This window comes from Ailuropoda melanoleuca, chromosome 11 (assembly GCF_002007445.2).
Source record: "Ailuropoda melanoleuca isolate Jingjing chromosome 11, ASM200744v2, whole genome shotgun sequence".
In the NCBI taxonomy this organism is placed as follows: domain Eukaryota; kingdom Metazoa; phylum Chordata; class Mammalia; order Carnivora; family Ursidae; genus Ailuropoda; species Ailuropoda melanoleuca.
The window spans coordinates 7,665,211-7,683,108 of record NC_048228.1 but is presented as its reverse complement, the minus strand read 5'-3'; the positions used below and the strand labels follow the sequence as shown (position 1 = coordinate 7,683,108).

The window sequence follows — 17,898 nt, the reverse complement described above, 5'->3', positions numbered from 1 at the left end:
ACCGCCCCAATATCCATCCCAGGATGGAGGGGCTCCTGGGACACAGGGTTTGTGGTTTTAAAAACAGGACAAGACGGTCACCCTCCACTCAGGACTGCACTGGTGACACAGCCCCCCCGTGAGGGCTCATGGAAGGTGCTCTCACTGCAGAGGGACAGCAGGAGACCAGAGAAGCTAGGGGTGGGGGTGGCAGGCACTATTTCTGTCTGCTGCCTCAAGTCGTAGAATCCTTCCAACCAAGGACTCCCTGGCCTTCTTGGAGAAACTTCTCTGGGACCAAACTGTCACCGAGAGGTCCCATGTTGGGGCTCAGGATGGAGGGAGGAGGGGGTGGTGTCCCTGTCTGGAGGCCCCATTTCAGGATGCAGATGTTCTCCTTTGTTCCAGGTCCTGTGTTTTGGCTCCCGCTATCCCTGACCGGGTCTTGACAGGGCGAGAAACTATACTTTGGAACTCAGGGGCACTGCGGACTGTCCCCCCTGGAGTGGAGAGGGAGGGGGTCTCCCGTGGAGGGAAGGCAGAAGCTGCCAAGACTCCAATACTCAGTGCCTGAGTCTCCCAGCTCCATCAGGGGCGGGACAGACAGGGGCCCCTCGGGGACATGCGCCCCTTCCCATGACACCTGGCTGGGCCCCAGGAGCTCTGGCTCCACAGTCCCAGGCTGGGGGCAGAACCACAGCCCACGCTTTCTCTCCTCCTACCGATTTAAAAGCAGCCCTTTCAAGGAGTTAATTTCCGACTTGAGTTCATTGATATTCTGAGACTCCAAGATCCAATTGGTAGACGTGGTGGCCTGAAAGTCAAAACACGGGAGAACAAGGATCAGCGTGGCATCTCCCTCCTGCCCCGTGGAGCTCAGATGGCCAGGGTGGCAAGAGGGGCTGTCATTTCCAGAGGAGCCGGGGGCAAGTACGGCACTCAGGGCCTGGTGTGTCCTGGCTGCCAGCCTGGAGATTCCTTGGGAAGGTTCTGCCACTGCCTGTTCAGGGGTCTGCCTGCCTGGCTCTTTCTGCTTCAGTGATGGCACCCTCAAAACAAACACGCCCACAACTCTGGACATCTGACGATATTAAGCAATCGTGACACGCATTCAGGTAGATAATAACGGTATTCCAACTATGTAATATAACAGCAACACGAGATCCCTTCCCCTTCAAGAGACGCAAACGGAAGTGTCTGCAGTAGGAAATGATCCACCGTCTGGCATGTACCCCTGGGGGGGGTCGGGGGGCCGAGACCATGCCCAGCGGTGTGCCGGGAGCATGCCCTCCGCTCTGTGGCCCTCCATTTCTGCCTGTGTTTGAAATGTCCCATTAGAACTACACTCATAAACTAAGTGAATTCCATCTCCACACCAACTGCTTCACCGGAGTCCCTCTCCCTGCAGCGACAATCCCACCACACGCAGGAGGGAACCCTGGGGCTGAGACCAGCCGCAGCCACAACCTTGTTTTGCTGCACTTCGCAGACACTGGGTTTTTTGGTTTGGTTTTTTTTTTTTTTTTTAAAGATTTTATTTATTTATTCGACAGAGATAGAGACAGCCAGCGAGAGAGGGAACACAAGCAGGGGGAGTGGGAGAGGAAGAAGCAGGCTCATAGCGGAGGAGCCTGATGTGGGGCTCGATCCCATAACGCCGGGATCACGCCCTGAGCCGAAGGCAGACGCTTAACCGCTGTGCCACCCAGGCGCCCCTGTTTTTTTTTTAATACAAAGTGAAGCTCTGTGGCAACGCTATCCCGACCAAGTCCGTCGGTGCCATTTTCCCAACACCGTTGGCTCGCTTTGTCTGTGTCACGTTTCGGCAATCCTCGCAATATTTCAAACTTTTTCATTATTATTATATTTGTTATAGTGATCTATGATCAGTGAACATGACTCACTGAAAGCTCATATGATGGTTAGCAATTTTTAGTAATAAAGTATTTTTAAATTAGGGTATGCACATTTTTTTGGCATAATATTACACCCTTAAGAGACTATAGTGTAAACATTACTTTCATATGCACTGGGTAACCAAAAAAGTAATCTGACTTGCTCCTGTGGTGGTCTGGAAGCAGACCCTCAGTATCTCCGAGGTGTGCCTGTGCTGGAGGGCCGGGGAGACCGCTGAGCACCCCCCCGCTCCAATCTCAAGCAGGCCCGGAGGGCAGGCTTCGCCTCGGGAGTGCTTCCCACGCTGCTGGGCAGCCCGTGGCTCCTGCCGCCGCCAGGTCAGGCCCCCAGGTGGCACCCCGCTATCTGCAAAGCCACGGCAACGTGTGGGCCACGCCATCTGTCCACAGCCACTGCTCTGGGATGATTCTGAAAGCTCAGCAGAGAGGAAGAAGCTGTCCTAGGACTTAACGCCATTTCTTTCCCTGAAGACAGCCCACAGGAGAAACTGCCACAACCCCTCGGACACATGCCATCCTTGACCATTTTCCAAATAAACTTCAGAGAACTACACCTGTCTTCGGCAAATCTTGTTGGGACAGACGGAGAAGAGGAAAGTCCAAATGGTGGTCCCCCAAGTGATAGCTGGTGGTGGCCAAGTGGCCTGTGAAGTGTTTATGGGCCAATTCCAGGTGTGACGGGCCCGGTGTGTGGGCCTGGATCCACCAGGCTGGAGGCCACTTCCACGTGGCTTCGAGTGCGAGGATTAGTCGTGCAAGGCACCAGCTTCCCTAACACCTCTACCCTGGCCTGACCCAGAAAACCGGAACCATAAGTTCAGGAGAATGTGGGGAGGCCCAGGGTGGCAGAGGGGAGGGGCTTCAGATGTTCCCGCCAGCCTGGCGGGGGGCCTCTGACCTGGGGTGGGGGCCCCCCTCAGGCGAGCACTCCTCTACAGGAAGAAGCCCCGCAGAGGGGCTGGAGGTCCTGGAGGGAGTGCATGGAACCCTCCTGCAAACACCAGTCGCCCGCACACACATCCCCTCGGGGTCCTCACTCCAGACCACCAGACACCACAGATCCAGGAGCCACTGTTCTGGCTTCTCGGAGACCCTGAAAGCCACAGCAGCCCATTAACAAGGGAGCAATTTCCACTCACCGGCCTACAAGGGACTCAAATTTCCAAACGCATATGGTGCCAGATGCCAGGATTTAGAAATAAAATCTGACATCTGGGGCTTTTTAGCCAGTCTCTTTAAAAAACAGTTGTAGAAAACTCCCAGCCTTCAGTTTTATGTAGGTTTTTTAATTACTTAACGCTCTTCTTTTTAATTTTTTACAGAGCTGCAGTAGGAGCTTGGAAGCCAGATATAAAAACTTACATCACAGCTGAGAAAACACAGCTCTGAATCGCTGGTTTATGGGGTAACCAAAGTCTTCACACATTTGGGTTTAGACACCACACCAGTGAGCCCTGCTCCAGTACAGGAGAGAGGATGAAAAGGGGCTAGGGATGGCGGGNGGGGGGGGGGGGGGGGGGGGGGGGGTGCAGAGAGGGTGCGGGAGGGACCATCAGGGAAGCGAGCACGAGAAGCGCACAGACACAGCTCTTAGCCACCAAGCACAATCTCGAGCCCCCTCCCCTCTTAAAATGCAACATGTGGTCTTAATCTTAAAATGCTTAAGGTCTGCAAACAGTTTTCCAATTTCCGGAATGGCTTCTGGCCATTGGCAGGCCACCACTCCCAAAGATAATAGAGGAGAGCAGGGCGGGGGCCAGAACCCGGCCTTCCCGGCTGCTTTACGGGCCGCCCGCCCACGGGGAGCACACACCGCACGGTGGCTAGAGGTGGCCACGGGCAGCCACAGCCATCTGAGGAGGAAATGCAGGCAGCGCCTGTGGGGGGGGAGCGGTTATCCAAGAAGGGGATTCTTGGGGACCCTCTTCACAGGAGGCACCCCAGATTCCACCGGAAATGGAAAGATTCCTGTTTCCCTTGGTTTTGCAAATGCAGAAGGTTTGAGCGCGGGCTCCCATCTGGTTCTGCGCTGGGTGGGGCTTCTCCTGGGAGAGCCACTCAGAGAAGATTCCTTTACTGTACCAGCTGTGTGGAAGCAACCAGAAAGCAGCATGGGGAAGGGGACGGAGTAGGGAGCACAGCAGACGTCCTGGAGCCCCTGGACCACTGTCTCCTGGGCTGGGTCTGTCCAAGACAGTGCCCCGCGGAATGACTCTGTCATGCACCCACAGACCCAGGCCAGCATCCTGCCGTCCTGGGAGCCGACGGGAGCCAGGCATTGTTCTAAGCGCCTACAGGCAATGAAGGAGCCGTGATTGCAGCTTCATTTTACAGATGAGGAAACGAAGACTCACGGAGGTTAAGCAACTGGCCTGTGCTCACACAGCTAGCCGGTGACAGATGTAGATTTTGGGTCTGATCCTAGGATCTCATACTGGCCAAGATAGCTCAGATGTGGGAAGTGAGGCATGGCAGCTGCCCCTGGTGCCCCTTCACGGGTCACCTGACTTCCCAAGAGCTGGGTGCAGAGAACCTGCCCACTGTAGCAGACTTCACCCAGGGCCTCGGCACACGCCCCCTACCTCCCTGTCACCTGGACTCCCTCTTGGTCATGCTGGGACCTGTGGCCTAACATGCTCATGAAGACCATCCTGTGTCTACACCAACCACGTCCAAAGCTTGGGTGTGTGCTGCCACGGGAGGGCCACAGCAAAGGGCTGCTTCTCCTCCATCCTGCTAGGAGGGGACACAGAGACGGTGACTGCCTCCTTTCTCTGCGGAGGGTAGTGTGGGCCCCTGTCGTGTAACGGGCATGAGAAAAGACAGTTGGCCCCGCCCCCATGGAACGGAATGCAGTGAATTAGGCACGAAGGCCCCGAGCGGAGCCCCAAACAGGGCAGATCTGGATCTGGAGGGGGTCAGGGAGAAGTACCTTGGCTGCAGCCAGTTCGTGGGCGAGCTCCTGGACCTTCTGCTGCTGCTGGATCAGCAGCTCCTGGACGGAGGCTAAAGTCATCTGTAACTGAGTCACTGGGAGGAGAAAGCAGTCGCATCTCTGTTAAATGATACACACAGATTCTTCCCCTCTCTGTCCACACACCTACAGCTGCCGCATCTCACCGATCTGCAGACACCCCCCACCCCCAATGCATGTGATTCATCTGCGCTCTGGGCCATCTACCTGCACCGCGTCTAACCTCTAGCATTCCCACTCCATCTTCCCGTTGTGCACTTGTCCGTGGTCAACAGCGTATCCGTTCAAAAACTCTCCCTTCCAATTACGTGTTTATGATTTGCTCGGCTCTCCCGACTTCGGTACCGTCTAGGTCCCTCATCTCAGCCCCTCCCTGTGTCCTTGTGGAACTCTTGGATTCTCCCATGCTGGCAGAAACACATCTCAGACCCGTGGTCCTGGGAGCCGTTCAAGACTACAAATCGGGCTCCCGCTGCCGCTCCTCCCCACCCTCCACACCCAGTCCCAAGGCTGCCAGTGTGTGCCCGGGTCACAGTGTCACAGGACCATGTTGGGGCCACGGGCCCCAACGTCAGCTTCCCCGGGGGGCCAACGCACCGCAGCAGTTCTGGTGGCTCTGCAAACACACCCCAGGGGGGACAGACTCCTGCCTGGGACAGTGGCTATGGAGCTTGCCTGAGTTTCTAGATTCAGAGCCTCCGTCTAGTAAACAAGTTTATAAAGAGGAAAAGCCACCTCTAGCGCGACAGGTCCCAGCTAATCTGGGCCATCGGTGGGGCACCGGGTAATGAACGCCGGCCCCGTGGAGTCGATGACAGAGGAGGTGGCTGGGGTCCCCGGAGCCACAGTAATTACAGCCTTTCTTGACCCTGTGTTGGATTCTTAGAGGGAAGGGGGAAAAAAATCACTGAAACCCCCCTGAAAACCTCACAGAAGCAGAAATTAAAAATGAACTTTACAGCCCTTAGAAAGGCTGTCATTTTATTCCCCTTATTAATATTCTGAGGTTGGGAGCCTTTCCGTAAAAACATAATTAATTGAGGCCGCGCCGACAGTAAACAAGCAATTTCAAATTAAACCGAAATGACGGCGGCTTCATTTGCAAATGTGAACAGATTCTCAGAGCAGATAAATGAAGTCACCACATAAAGTGGAGACGGAGGGGGAGGGGTGGGGCAGAGAAGGGGCTGCTCACGAAGGCTCGAAGGGGCGACTTGATGGAGTCATTAATCTTTACCTGTCTGTGCCACGCTGCCACTCAGCTCCGAGAGACTCGCCTCCATCCTCTCCAGGTGCTTCCTGTCCTCTCGGCCACCCATGATGAGCGGGAGCAGGTATCTCTACAAGGAGCGGGACGGGCGTGAGCAGACCTGGGGTCATTCTCCCGCCATCGCTCAAATTCTGCCCACCCACTTTCTCTCTGTCCCCTCTGGGTTTTGGAAACCCGATGCAAACCCCATAAATGAGATACTTGAAAGTTATGAGGCTGATGAAGATTCTGCACAAGGAGGGGCGCCTGGATGGCACAGAGGTTAAGCGTCTGCCTTCGGCTCAGGGCGTGATCCCGGCGTTATGGGATCGAGCCCCACATCAGGCTCTTCCGCTATGAGCCTGCTTCTTCCTCTCCCACTCCCCCTGCTAGTGTTCCCTCTCTCACTGGCTGTCTCTCTCTGTCGAATAAATAAAATCTGTAAAAAAAAAAAAAAGATTCTGCACAAGGACATGGACCAGGAAGTAGGGACAAGTTAAAGTCAATTTGGTCTATTTTTGCTCCTTTTATTTAATTATCTGAATGATGCTATGTATATTTCTGTAAAAAAATATTTAAAATTCTGCTTTAAAAGTTGTAAGATAAACATGTAGAAGGTGATACTACTGGTGGCCTCCAGGGAGGAGCGGGAGGGACGCCTTCCACTGGACACTTTCCTGATCCTTTAAACATTTCGATCCATGTGAATGAATCACCATTCAGAGACGAAGCAGTAAAATAAAATAAACAAAAAAATTATTTGAGAAACCAGATGAAAGTCCTCAGATTTCTGGGCCTTTGGTCCTTTTCCTAGGGAATAATACATGGTATTCCGAGGCTATCCAAAGAGGTCACACCTCAAGTTTTTTTCTAAACCAAGCCTTGAATCCTCAGAACCAGCATCCTCCGGGTAGGAGTCAAATGCAGTCAGATTCCCCCAGACACAAGGGCAGAAAGGAGAGGAAGGGGCAGAACCTGAAGAAACTGACCCTGGCGAGAAGGAAGCAGATGCCAAGGGTCAACCAAACATGGCGGCCCAGAATTCGAGAAGCCCAGGGAAGGATGAGGGGCTTGGAATATTCAGGAAGAAGGCAAGTGCAGTGTACCTGGTAACTGGCTGCCTGCTTTGAGGTGGGAAGGGGTGGAAGGTGGGCAGCAGGGTGGACGCTGGAAGGGCTGGGTGACAGAGCACATGTGCCGCACTCCAGAAGCTCGGAACTTGGAGCCTCTTGTGTTAGAAGCGTGAGCCCATCTCCAGCTTTAATGGGGGCGGGGGGCACTGGAGGCAGCACAGGCCGGCAAGTGTGGTAACAGGCAGGTGGGACAAAGCACTCGGCTTCCTACTCCCTTTGGGGCCCAGATGGGAAAAAAGACAGCAACTTCTCCATTAAGGGTTCTGTACTGGGGAAGGAGGAGGTCTTTCACAAGGCGTTTGCGGGAGAACTCACTTCAGGAGCGACTCCGGAGTGAAGATCATTATTTAGCAAACACACAGAAGCATTTCCTATTTTGCAAAGTGCTTTTCAACCCATGTGAGTTATTACCCACAACTGAGCTGAAACTCATCAAATGTAGCCTTACATTCCGGGTTGAAAGTTTCCTGAGTATGAAAGTCAAGGGATTCTTGCACACGTAACAAACGAAAACTTCTATTTCTGAGATCAAAAAAGCCAAGGGAAGGAGCACATACACTCTCCCAGCATAAATCGTTACATATTTATAAAACAAGGTGATGTCTCTTCTTTTTTTTTAAATTTGAAGAAACTAAAGAAATTCTCATCACCACTGCCACTGATCTTTCAATGTCTCTTTTATTTTTAAGGCAAAGAGTAAAGATCAGAGCTTCATGGGAAAAACCGATGCTATCTCTGCTTTGCTCCAACAGGAGCTACGCCCACGTCCAGCAGACCACAGCTGTCCGAGGTCAGTCACGTGACGATTAGCTACCACTTGGTAGAGCTGGGCATTATTTTGAGAATTCCATCTCAGCATTTATTCTTCTTGGTGACTGTATACAGTTAGCGACTGGAAATGGGCTTTCAGCACACAGGGTAAGGGAAGGACATCGGGTCACAGGGAGAAGTCCCAGGACCTAGAACATTTTGCTTCTGGATTTCTGACACGGAAATTTCCAAATCCAAGAAGAGACGTTCCACTGAAAAAATCATACTCTGTTACAACTCTGTCACTAGCTTTTGCATGAAGTCAAAAATTAAGAATCCCAGGGCACCATGTTTAAACATGTTTCATGTGCTGAAAGTTACAAACAGTGAGTCTGGTTATTCATTCAGACCTAAGGGGTGGAGCTGCAAGCGGCATCGGGAGGAAAGAGCCCTTCTTTCCAGGACCAAGAGAGAGTAAGTCCTCTGGCCACTGTTTTACCTTTTGTCTCTGGGGCCTACCCTGGCTCTGTAACTTCCAGATAAGACTCGCTTGCTTCAAATCAAAGTCAGCATCTGGTAGTTCGTATCTGGTTAGTATTTGGTATCCAGGAAGTATGTGCTCATTTCATGCCTGCAGTTCTGTTAGAAGCAACCAAGACTGGGATCCTGAGGGTTGGCTATGAAGTTTGGGGAAAAAATCCTAGATTTACATGGATGCCAACACAGTATGTAGGAAACAAAAGCAGAGCCCATAAATAAGATGATACTGAGATTCTCAAAGCCAGTTCCAAATAGTCAAGTAGAATAACAACAGAGAAAGTACTTGCTGTGTGCCAGGCACACAGCACTTTCCAAAGGAGCTTCACGACAGCCTTGTGAGGTAGGCACTATCGTCCCATTTTACAGACGGGACCGCTGAACTCCTGGCAAGTGGCAAAGCTGGGACGCAACACAGCTGCTGGGCTCCAGTGTCCCTGCTCTCAAGCACCTTGTCAGTCTGTCTCTCATGTCTCTGTCTCAATGTCCCGACTACTCAGCATATGCTGGGCACTGTTCTAAATACCCGACATGGCCTGTTGATGGACGGGCCCCATGGTCACCCTGCACAGCAGGGAGAGAAGCCCAGTATAGCAGATGAGCAGGGTCTGAGGTGGCCAAGGGCAGCCATCTGGGGGCAGGCAGGATGGAGGCTGAACCAGACACCCCCCGCAGAAAACATGCATGATCATGCGTACACTCTGCCTCCACACACACCCCTCAGCCGTCGCGCTCCAGGGCTGGGACGGGGGAGAACGGGGCTGAATGCCAGGGTGGGGGGGACAGGGAAGGGCGGACATACCTTGTAGAGCTGGTGAAAGCCGAACGCAATGCCTGCCGTGATGACAGCCAAGGCACCGTAGTCTCTCCATCGGGACCCCACAGGGCCTGAGGTTGGGAGGAAAAGGCACGTCAGCAGAAGCACACGCGTCCTTCCCGGGCAGGAGAGGGCATGTGTACTGTCTGTTAATCTGGAAGGATCGGCAACTGTGACACACAACTGCAGGAGACAGCATGTGACAGTGGGAACAGCGGCTTGGCCGCGTCTCCCTCCTCTGTCCGGGCTCTCGGAATGACCCGCCTCAACCGCGCACCTGCTGTGCAGAGAAGGGTAGCCGTGAGCCAAGTCCCAGGGTGGCAGTCAGGTGGCAGAGGTGATCTGCAGACCTAGGGCATGGTCTCCACTCTCACAGAACAAAGGGTCCTGTGAGGCTGACACAAACACACTTAGGTGTGCACAAATACATGTCCCCACAACCTACTACATGCAGTGATGAGCTAAGAGCCACCCCAGAACCGGGGGGGGGGGCTACATCATCTGTGTATTCGAGACTTCGTGAAGCAGCATCCGTGTGCCTGACAGCGTTGCGGGCGCAGGGGCCTGGGCTGATGAGACCCCGGTGCCCTGGCCTGCTCTCGTCCTGAACCATGCAGCAGACAGCTTACAAATGACTGAACAAGGTAACTCCAGACCGGGATCAAGAAGGCCCAACGGGGTGGGGTGCCTGGCCGGGCTCAGTCAGTGGAGCGTACAACTCTTGATCTCGGGGTCCCAAGTTCGAGCCCCACATTCGGTGGATAGATTACTTAAATAAATAAAATCTTTAAACAACAACAAAAAGAAGGCCCAATGGGCAATGTGGCCAGGGGGAGGGCCAGGGAGGATAGCCAGGCGTCGGCAGGAGGAGGACGAGAGGAGGCAGACGCTGAAACATGTGGGGTCCCAGACAGAGCTCCAGGAAGGGGACGAGCAAGTGCCAAGGCAGGGGTTGTGCTCATAAGAGAGAAGGCGGCCAGTGTGGCCCGAGTGAGCAACTGGGCCTACCCGAGAGGGGAGACCAGGAGAACAGAGGGGGTCAGTCAAGTGGGAGTGGTGGAGGGTGGGGTGGGGAGAAAGAGGTGGGACATGCAGCAGCCAGGTGGAGGGCATGGCCGGGGAACCCGGTCATCAGTCACAAGCAGTAGGGTCACTGAAGGCTCTGAATCCGGGAGTGACCCAGTCAGCTCTATATCCTGGGAGAACAACATCGGGTACCCTCCAGGGCGAGATACAGGCGGGAGGGGAGGGAGGCAAAGGCGGGAGGAGGCTCCTGCCAGGGCCCACAAAAGGTAAGACGGACTGGCACAGGACAAGGGGCCCAGGAGAGCATGTGCTGCTGTTGGGCGGGAACCAGACCCGGGCAGCCAGTCCTCCCACGGGAGCAGGCCCCCCGCCCGGTGCTCAAGAACACCATTTTAGGAGTTCCCCCGACTCCTGAATGGAATTCCAATCCCACAGGAGGAGAAAGGAGTTTTCTATCTCGTAATCTTTCCGACCGACTGTTTAGAAAGTACTTGCATGTCCATAATCTTCTCTGATGCTCTGCCTCCTCTCAAGGGATCTGCCATGCAAGGCACGGTGCACCATTTCCAGAATGATCAGCGGTGTGGGACACTAACCGGGTCTGCAGAATCAGACCACCGTGCCCAAGGCAAGTTATCCAGAAGGCACCCACCTGAGGCATGCTGCTATGACAAGGAAGCTGGGGTCTGGACATGCATTTGGGAGAGAAAAGGTGAAGAAGGAAGAGCAATGGCCTTCCCAAGCTTCTTGAAAAGAGCACCACAGCTCCCAGAGCGAAGCCCCACGGGCAACTGCAGGGACGGATGCTGCGTGTCTCAGCCTTCACCTCTCCCCGTGCCTGCAAGCTCTTCAGGCACTTGTCATACCCTGGCATCCCCCGACAAAGGGGAGCAGGAGAGGGACCTTCTCCAGGCTCAGTGGCAGGATATGGGCACTCAGTGAGGAGGGCCTGATGACGCACAGGCCGCCAGGGGGATCCAAGGGGCAAAGACCTCGGGGGGGGGGGGGGGGGGGGGCAGCGAGGGAGACACTCCCTCCTCCCCGAGCTGGTGAATTGGGTTTCAGGAGGCAGACGTGACAGTGATGCAGGGGCCTGGAGGCGTCTCTCCTTGGCCACCTCCCCCCACTGCCAGCACGGCCTGTGGATCCCAAGCCAGTTTCCCAACGTGGCCCAGCCCTGGAGTCTCATGCACAAACTGTAATCAACAGGTGGCCTCTCCCTCAGCTCTCAACTCCCTGTTCTGTTTTACAGCTTCTGAGTGGCTCATAGATGCACGTGGTGTAAACGGCGCATAGCATCTGTCAGTCTACTGCCAAGAGGCTCCCTCCACCATCAAGAGCCGCTGTGAACAGCTTCCTGTCTGTCCTGCCCGAGACTTTTTATGCACATATAAGGCAACACAGATATGCACTATTTTCCTTCTCGTTCCCCCTACTTCTCATCCTGCTTTTTTTCCCCCATAGCTGTGTAATATTCCGTTAAGCCATTCCCCACTGATTTCTGGCCTCTTATAATTTCACACAGTGCTGCCCCCGAGGACCGTGTACATATGTCACCTCACACATACGTACAAGGACACCTGTACACGTGAATTCCTAGGAGCCTGGGTCGGAGGTACACGGAATTCACAACTCTGAAAGATATTTTCAAACAGTCCTCCATGGGAGCTGACCCAGTCCTCTCCCGTCAGCCACGTCCCAGAGTGCCTATTTCCTCACGGCCACCAACACCACGGGCTCATCCCCCCCGGACTGCTGCCCAAAAAAGCGGAAAAGACGACTTCATGCCCATTTTCATCCGCGTGAATCTTACTGTGAGTGCGGACTGAGCATCTCCGCACTGCATGTCCTTTTTGGCTACTGTGTGTGATCCCTGCTCTTCTAGTCAATTCCCTCATCAATTTATAGAACCTTCTTCTATAACTGAATGCGGCTTTTGGGAGGCAGAGGGGACAGTGATGGAGGAGCCTGGAACATAAGCCCTCCGTCTATGACAGAAGTTGCACAAACCCAGGGCGCCTGAGTGGCTCAGTCAGTTAAGCGTCTGCCTTCAGCTCAGGTCATGATCTCAGGGTCCTGGGATCAAGTCCCGCATCGGGCTCCCTGCTCAGCGGGGAGTCTGCTTCTCCCTCTGCCTGCCACTTCCCCTGCTTGTCCTTTCTCTCTCTGCCTGACAAATAAATAAAACCTTTTTTAAAAATTTGAAAAAGTTCTCCCAGTATATTTTTCTTTTGATTCTGCTTACAGTGTCTCCTGGCATGTAGCATATCCATGTTTATATAAATGTATCCGTCTACTCTCGCATGGGCTCTGGGGTGTGGGTTATGGCAAGCCAGGACATCCCCACTTCCTCCCAGGGTTGTGCAGCGACACTCAGGGTCACAGAGACTGTCTCCAGAAAGGAGCTCTACTGGGGCACCTGGGTGGCTCAGTCAGTTAAGCGTCCGACTCTTGATTTCGGCTCAGGTCACCATCTCAGGGTCCTGGGATGGAGCCCGTGTCAGGCTCTGGGCGTGGAGCCTGTTTGGGATTCTCTCTCGCCCTCTCCCTCTGTCCCTCCCCCTCCTCCCTCTCTTAAAAAGAAAGAAAGACAGTTCTGCTGCTCTGCTGTTGTGAACACCCCCAACCATCCATCAACTACAAGGCTAAGTGGCCGCGGCTTATGAAAATCAAAAGCTCTGAGACCACTGCTGGAGATGGACCTTTCACCCTGACCTGGAGGAGCCAGGAGGCTCTGAGTTCCGGGCAACCTTCTCATTTGTCTCATTCCAAGCCCACTCTGCTCTGAGTGCCCTGACACAACATCCAACATCCAGTACAAGCTCATCTTCAGGAGAAAAAAGTGGAGAGTAAGCTTAACACTCTTCAAGAGAGGCCCTGGTCAGGAGGGCTTCCATCCATGCCCAGAACACCCACCTGGGCTGGCAGAGTCCTCAGACAAAACACCTTCAGGATCGGCACACCTCCAGAATACATCCTCACCACTGCCTTCTCAAATCCCCACTCAATACCCTGCAAGAAAACAGCTGCAACCGGGCAAGAAACTGGACCAGAACCCAAAGTGTGCTTGGCTCCTTCCTTCCCGCAAACCTATGCTGTCTTGAGAAGCGCAGCCTCTCGTTCCGGGCGCTGGAGCTGGAAGGCTGAACAGGTGTGGGCAGTTCAAGGGTCCACGAACCAGAACCCCCTGCAACAGCTGCAGCCACCTTTCCAGAGCTCTGACCTCCTTGAGCAGCAAGCAACACCTGTGGCTCCCTGCCGGCCGCACCCTTCAGCCCCCGCACCGCCACTCGCTCCTGACATGCTCGCGTTAAGAACATTTTATTGCCCCTTGGTTTTCATTATTAATGAAAAGGGACCAGAATGATCTTTCCTAAAGTTCAGAGAGTCTATAAAGACAAGAAGCTGAAATGCCATTTTACTCGTTTTGGAGATGTGTGATACAATTCTGTCTTGTGGCAAAATGAAAAAAGAGAAACTAAGATGGAGGGAACTCTGACCCGCCGCACGCCTTTCAAAGGGTAACAGACCAGGGCTACTGAGAAAGCACTCGGCGTGATCCCAGACTGGCTCGAGGCCCCAGCCATGACCCCCTGGAGTCCTCTCTGCCACCCACCCTGGGGCCCACCTTCCCCAGAGCCAGTGCAGACCCCCACGAGGGAATGGAGAGCAGGGCACCGGGCCCCCACGTTCCCAGAAGGTCCAGAGTTTTATAGTCAAGGGCGGAAAACAGGGCCGGTCACTTTTCTGCTCTCGCTCGGAAGAAAGGGGAGTGGAATGAATGAGCTTTTTAAAAACTTCAGAGCCTCTAGCCTGGAAGCAGATGCCCTCCTACGTCCAAAGCAGACACGAAGCCTGAGATGAGAGGGGTCCTGGTTCCACACCACCAACCCGATGGCTCCCAAGGACGTTTTTCTCTTCTTATCAGGCACAGGCCACTTGACTGAAGGAGGCAGAGCTCTGCTACGTTGGAAAAACAGAGGAACAAGGATATGTTTACTGTCCCTCAGATTCAAGCTGTCCACAGCACTTCCCCAATGGGCCCAACCAGCTAACGAGTTGAATGGTCCAGTACTTTACCAAGACCTCACCGCTGGCGTCTCTCGAAGAGCGAAGAGTCGGTCAACGGTGGCGGCAGGTCTCCCCCCAACCACACAGCCGGGCACTGCTGGCACTGCCCCACCGCCCCAGGCTGCAACGAGGTCTAGGGACAAATCACTGCAGGGAGAAGAGCATAGGGCTCTTCGAAACTCAATGCCTTCTTTCACCTTCCAAGGACTCTGCCGAATAGCCTGAGCTCGGACAGTCTCCACAGAGGTCCGCCTGCCCGAAGGCGAACTCACGGTGTACGGTGGCCCTGTCAGGGGCAGGAGAGGTGCGTCCCTGTGCCTCCTTAACCATTCCCTGAACACAACTAACCAAGAGGACTCCACTCCTTTAGTCAAACCTCCATGACCCAGAAATCCTCACCCAGCGGGTGAGAACAAATGTCAAGTAACACGTGTGGGGCTGGGAACCCCTCACCCAGCACAGCAGCGTTGAACTTGAAGCCGCCAAGTCATGTGCCTGGACTCACTGGTACATGGAAATCCCACAAGCCAGCAGAGGCTCATCAACACAGAGCTGGAAACATCACAGAACCGTCCTGCTGAGACAGTCGGAGGCGCTCGCTGTCGACGCGGAGAAACTGTCAAGTCCTCGGGGAGGCCGACAGCTTGAGCGCAGGGCCAGGTCCCCTCCATGCTCCCTAAGGCTGGGGCTGTGACTCCTCGCGGTGCCATGTCTAGCTGCTCAAATCATCCCAACAAGCCACCCTGAAAATTAAATAAGACAGGCTCTTCCACAGTGAGGTCCTGGAATCAAGCCAGTCTGCTAAACCCGTGCTTGTTACGGCACAGAGTGGCGGGGCTAACGGCACACACAGACCGGCGACCGGCTGCAGGGTTATCACAGGCAGAGCCACGGGGGGCGGGCCACTGTGGGGGGGGCTCACTGAGGCACACTGCTGAGTGTGGCCGGCGACGGCCGGAAGGACACACTGGCCAGAGAGCAGCAACTAGAACACAACAGCTCTGCTCTGAACCGAAGCACCTAGGCAGCTGTGAGGCAAAGACATACCACGGAAGCCCCACAGCGGTCACATCAGAAAATTCAAGGCCTGTCTTCACATGAACATCCTGTGAAAGACAATCTTTCCACTTCTCACGGGCTGCTGTGCTATTGCTAGTGTCATCTTTGGGCAGGAAGGACACTGACAGTCACATCTATATCCTCACTCACAGATTAAAATATTCGAGCTCTAATTAAACTGTAAGACCATAAGAGCCCAGGAATAGGCCTAGGCTTATGTGGTCAAGGGATTTTTTTGATGAAGAGGCCCAGGTAATTCTATGGGGAAAGGATAACCTGTGTTAACACCTGTGCTGGGACAAGTGGCGAGCCACAGGGGGAAGAAACTGAATCTCGACCCTCACCTTGTATCATACACAAGCATGAACTCAAAACAGATCACACGCCGAAGCCAAAAAGGAAAAACTCTAAAGCTACTGTAAGAAAACAGAACACAGAAGAGAAAATCTTTGGGGTGGGCAAAGACATCTTAAAATACAAAAAGAATGAGCCATAAAGCGGAAAAAAAAGAATAAAATGGACATGATCAAAAGCTTTAACTGCGGTTTTTCAAAAGACACTACCAAGAAAACAAAAAGGCAGGGGCGCCTGGGTGGCACAGCGGTTAAGCGTCTGCCTTCGGCTCAGGGCGTGATCCCGGCGTTATGGGATCGAGCCCCACATCAGGCTCCTCTGCTATGAGCCTGCTTCTTCCTCTCCCACTCCCCCTGCTTGTGTTCCCTCTCTCGCTGGCTGTCTCTATCTCTGTCGAATAAATAAATAAAATCTTTAACAAAAAAAAAAAAAAAAAGAAAACAAAAAGGCAAGTCACGGGGCGGGGGGGGGAGGAATCTGCAAAATAAATATTTGATAAAGAGCTACATCCACACAACTCAACGATAAAATGACACGATTCAGAAAAAAGTGCGAGAAGATCGGAAGAGATGCTCCATGAAAGACCTATGCACGGCCACGGAGCACATGGAAATATTAGTCATTAGAGAGATATGAATTAAAAGTACAATGAATTCTATTACATACACATTTCTAGAATGGCTAAACTTAAAAACTGAGAATACTAAGTGCGGATAAGGATGCGGAGCTGAAATTCTCCTACGTTGCTGATGGGAACGCGAAATGGTGCAACCACTTTGTAAACTAGTCAAACACCTAACGTGTGCCTAAGGCAGTCTACTCCAGGTATGAAACTAAGAGAAGGAAGGAAATACGCACACAGAGGCTTTGCACTTGCACACGAATGTTCACGGCAGCATTATTCATAAAAGCCCCAAACCGGAAACCCAAACAACTACCAATGGTCAACGGACAAACTGTGGTGTATCCAAAGAGTGAGTAACAGGAGCCAGCCAACTAGGCCCACGTGGCTAAGCCCCACTTCGGCCTGCTTTTATTCAGCTGTGAGTTCAGAATGGTTTTCGTATTTTTAAAGGAATGTGGGGGGGGAGAGGATATGTCACAGAAACATGTGTATTTGTGTGTGTGTGTGTGTGTGTGTGTGTGTGTGTGTGTGTGTGTGTGATTTGATCGGTATATGTATCTCAACATGGATTGGTCTCAAAGAATTACGTTGGGGTAAAGAAACCAGACACAAAAGACCACATGCTACATGATGCCATTTACATGAAAATTTCTGAAAGGCGACACTTTTGTGATCCAAAGTAGATTGCTGGTTCAAAAGAACCTGATGTTGGGGGCGCCTGGGTGGTGCAGTCGTTAAGCATCTGCCTTCCGCTCAGGGTGTGATCCCGGCATTGTGGGATCGAGCCCCACATCAGGCTCCTCCACCAGGAGTCTGCTTCTTCCTCTCCCACTCCCCCCTGCTTGTGTTCCCTCTCTCGCTGGCTGTCTCTCTCTCTGTCAAATAAATAAATAAAATCTTTAAAAAAAAAAAAAAAGAACCTGATGTTGGGGAGAGGACTGGTGCAGGGGGCACAAAGACACTTTCTGGGTCGTGGGAATTTTCTCTATTGTGATTGTAGTGTAGGTTACATGAGTTAAATGAAATAGTTTGTGAACTCACCAAACTATGCACTTAAAATTCATTCTTTTTTTTTTTTTTTTTTTTTTTTACAGATTTTATTTATTCATTTGACAGAGAGAGAGACAGCCAGCGAGAGGGAACACAAGCAGGGGGAGTGGGAGAGGAAGAAGCAGGCTCCCAGGGGAGGAGCCTGATGTGGGGCTCGATCCCAGGACTCCAGGATCACACCCTGAGCCAAAGGCAGACGCTTAACGACTGAGCCACCCAGGCGCCCCCTGATTCTTTTTTTTTAAAGATTATTTGAAAGAGAGAAAGAGAAAGCGTGTGTGCACGCGCAACACAGGGCTCGATCCCAGGACTCCGAGATGATGACCTGGGCCAAAGTCAGACGCTTAACCAACTGAGC

General features: G+C 53.0%; 1 protein-coding gene across 3 annotated transcripts in view; it reads right to left on the bottom strand.

The window, feature by feature from the left end:
• The window catches only part of PEX14 (peroxisomal biogenesis factor 14), a 136,540-nt gene that overhangs the window by 2,433 nt on the left and 116,209 nt on the right, over nucleotides 1-17,898 (bottom strand). For all 3 annotated transcript variants that reach the window (XM_002927432.4, XM_011234996.3, XM_034671190.1), the window contains 4 exons: nucleotides 9,341-9,426; nucleotides 6,107-6,209; nucleotides 4,828-4,925; nucleotides 702-793 (listed from right to left, as the gene is read on the bottom strand). In XM_002927432.4, the coding sequence (XP_002927478.1) occupies nucleotides 702-793; nucleotides 4,828-4,925; nucleotides 6,107-6,209; nucleotides 9,341-9,426 (379 nt within the window). The remainder of the gene's footprint in view (nucleotides 1-701; nucleotides 794-4,827; nucleotides 4,926-6,106; nucleotides 6,210-9,340; nucleotides 9,427-17,898) is intronic.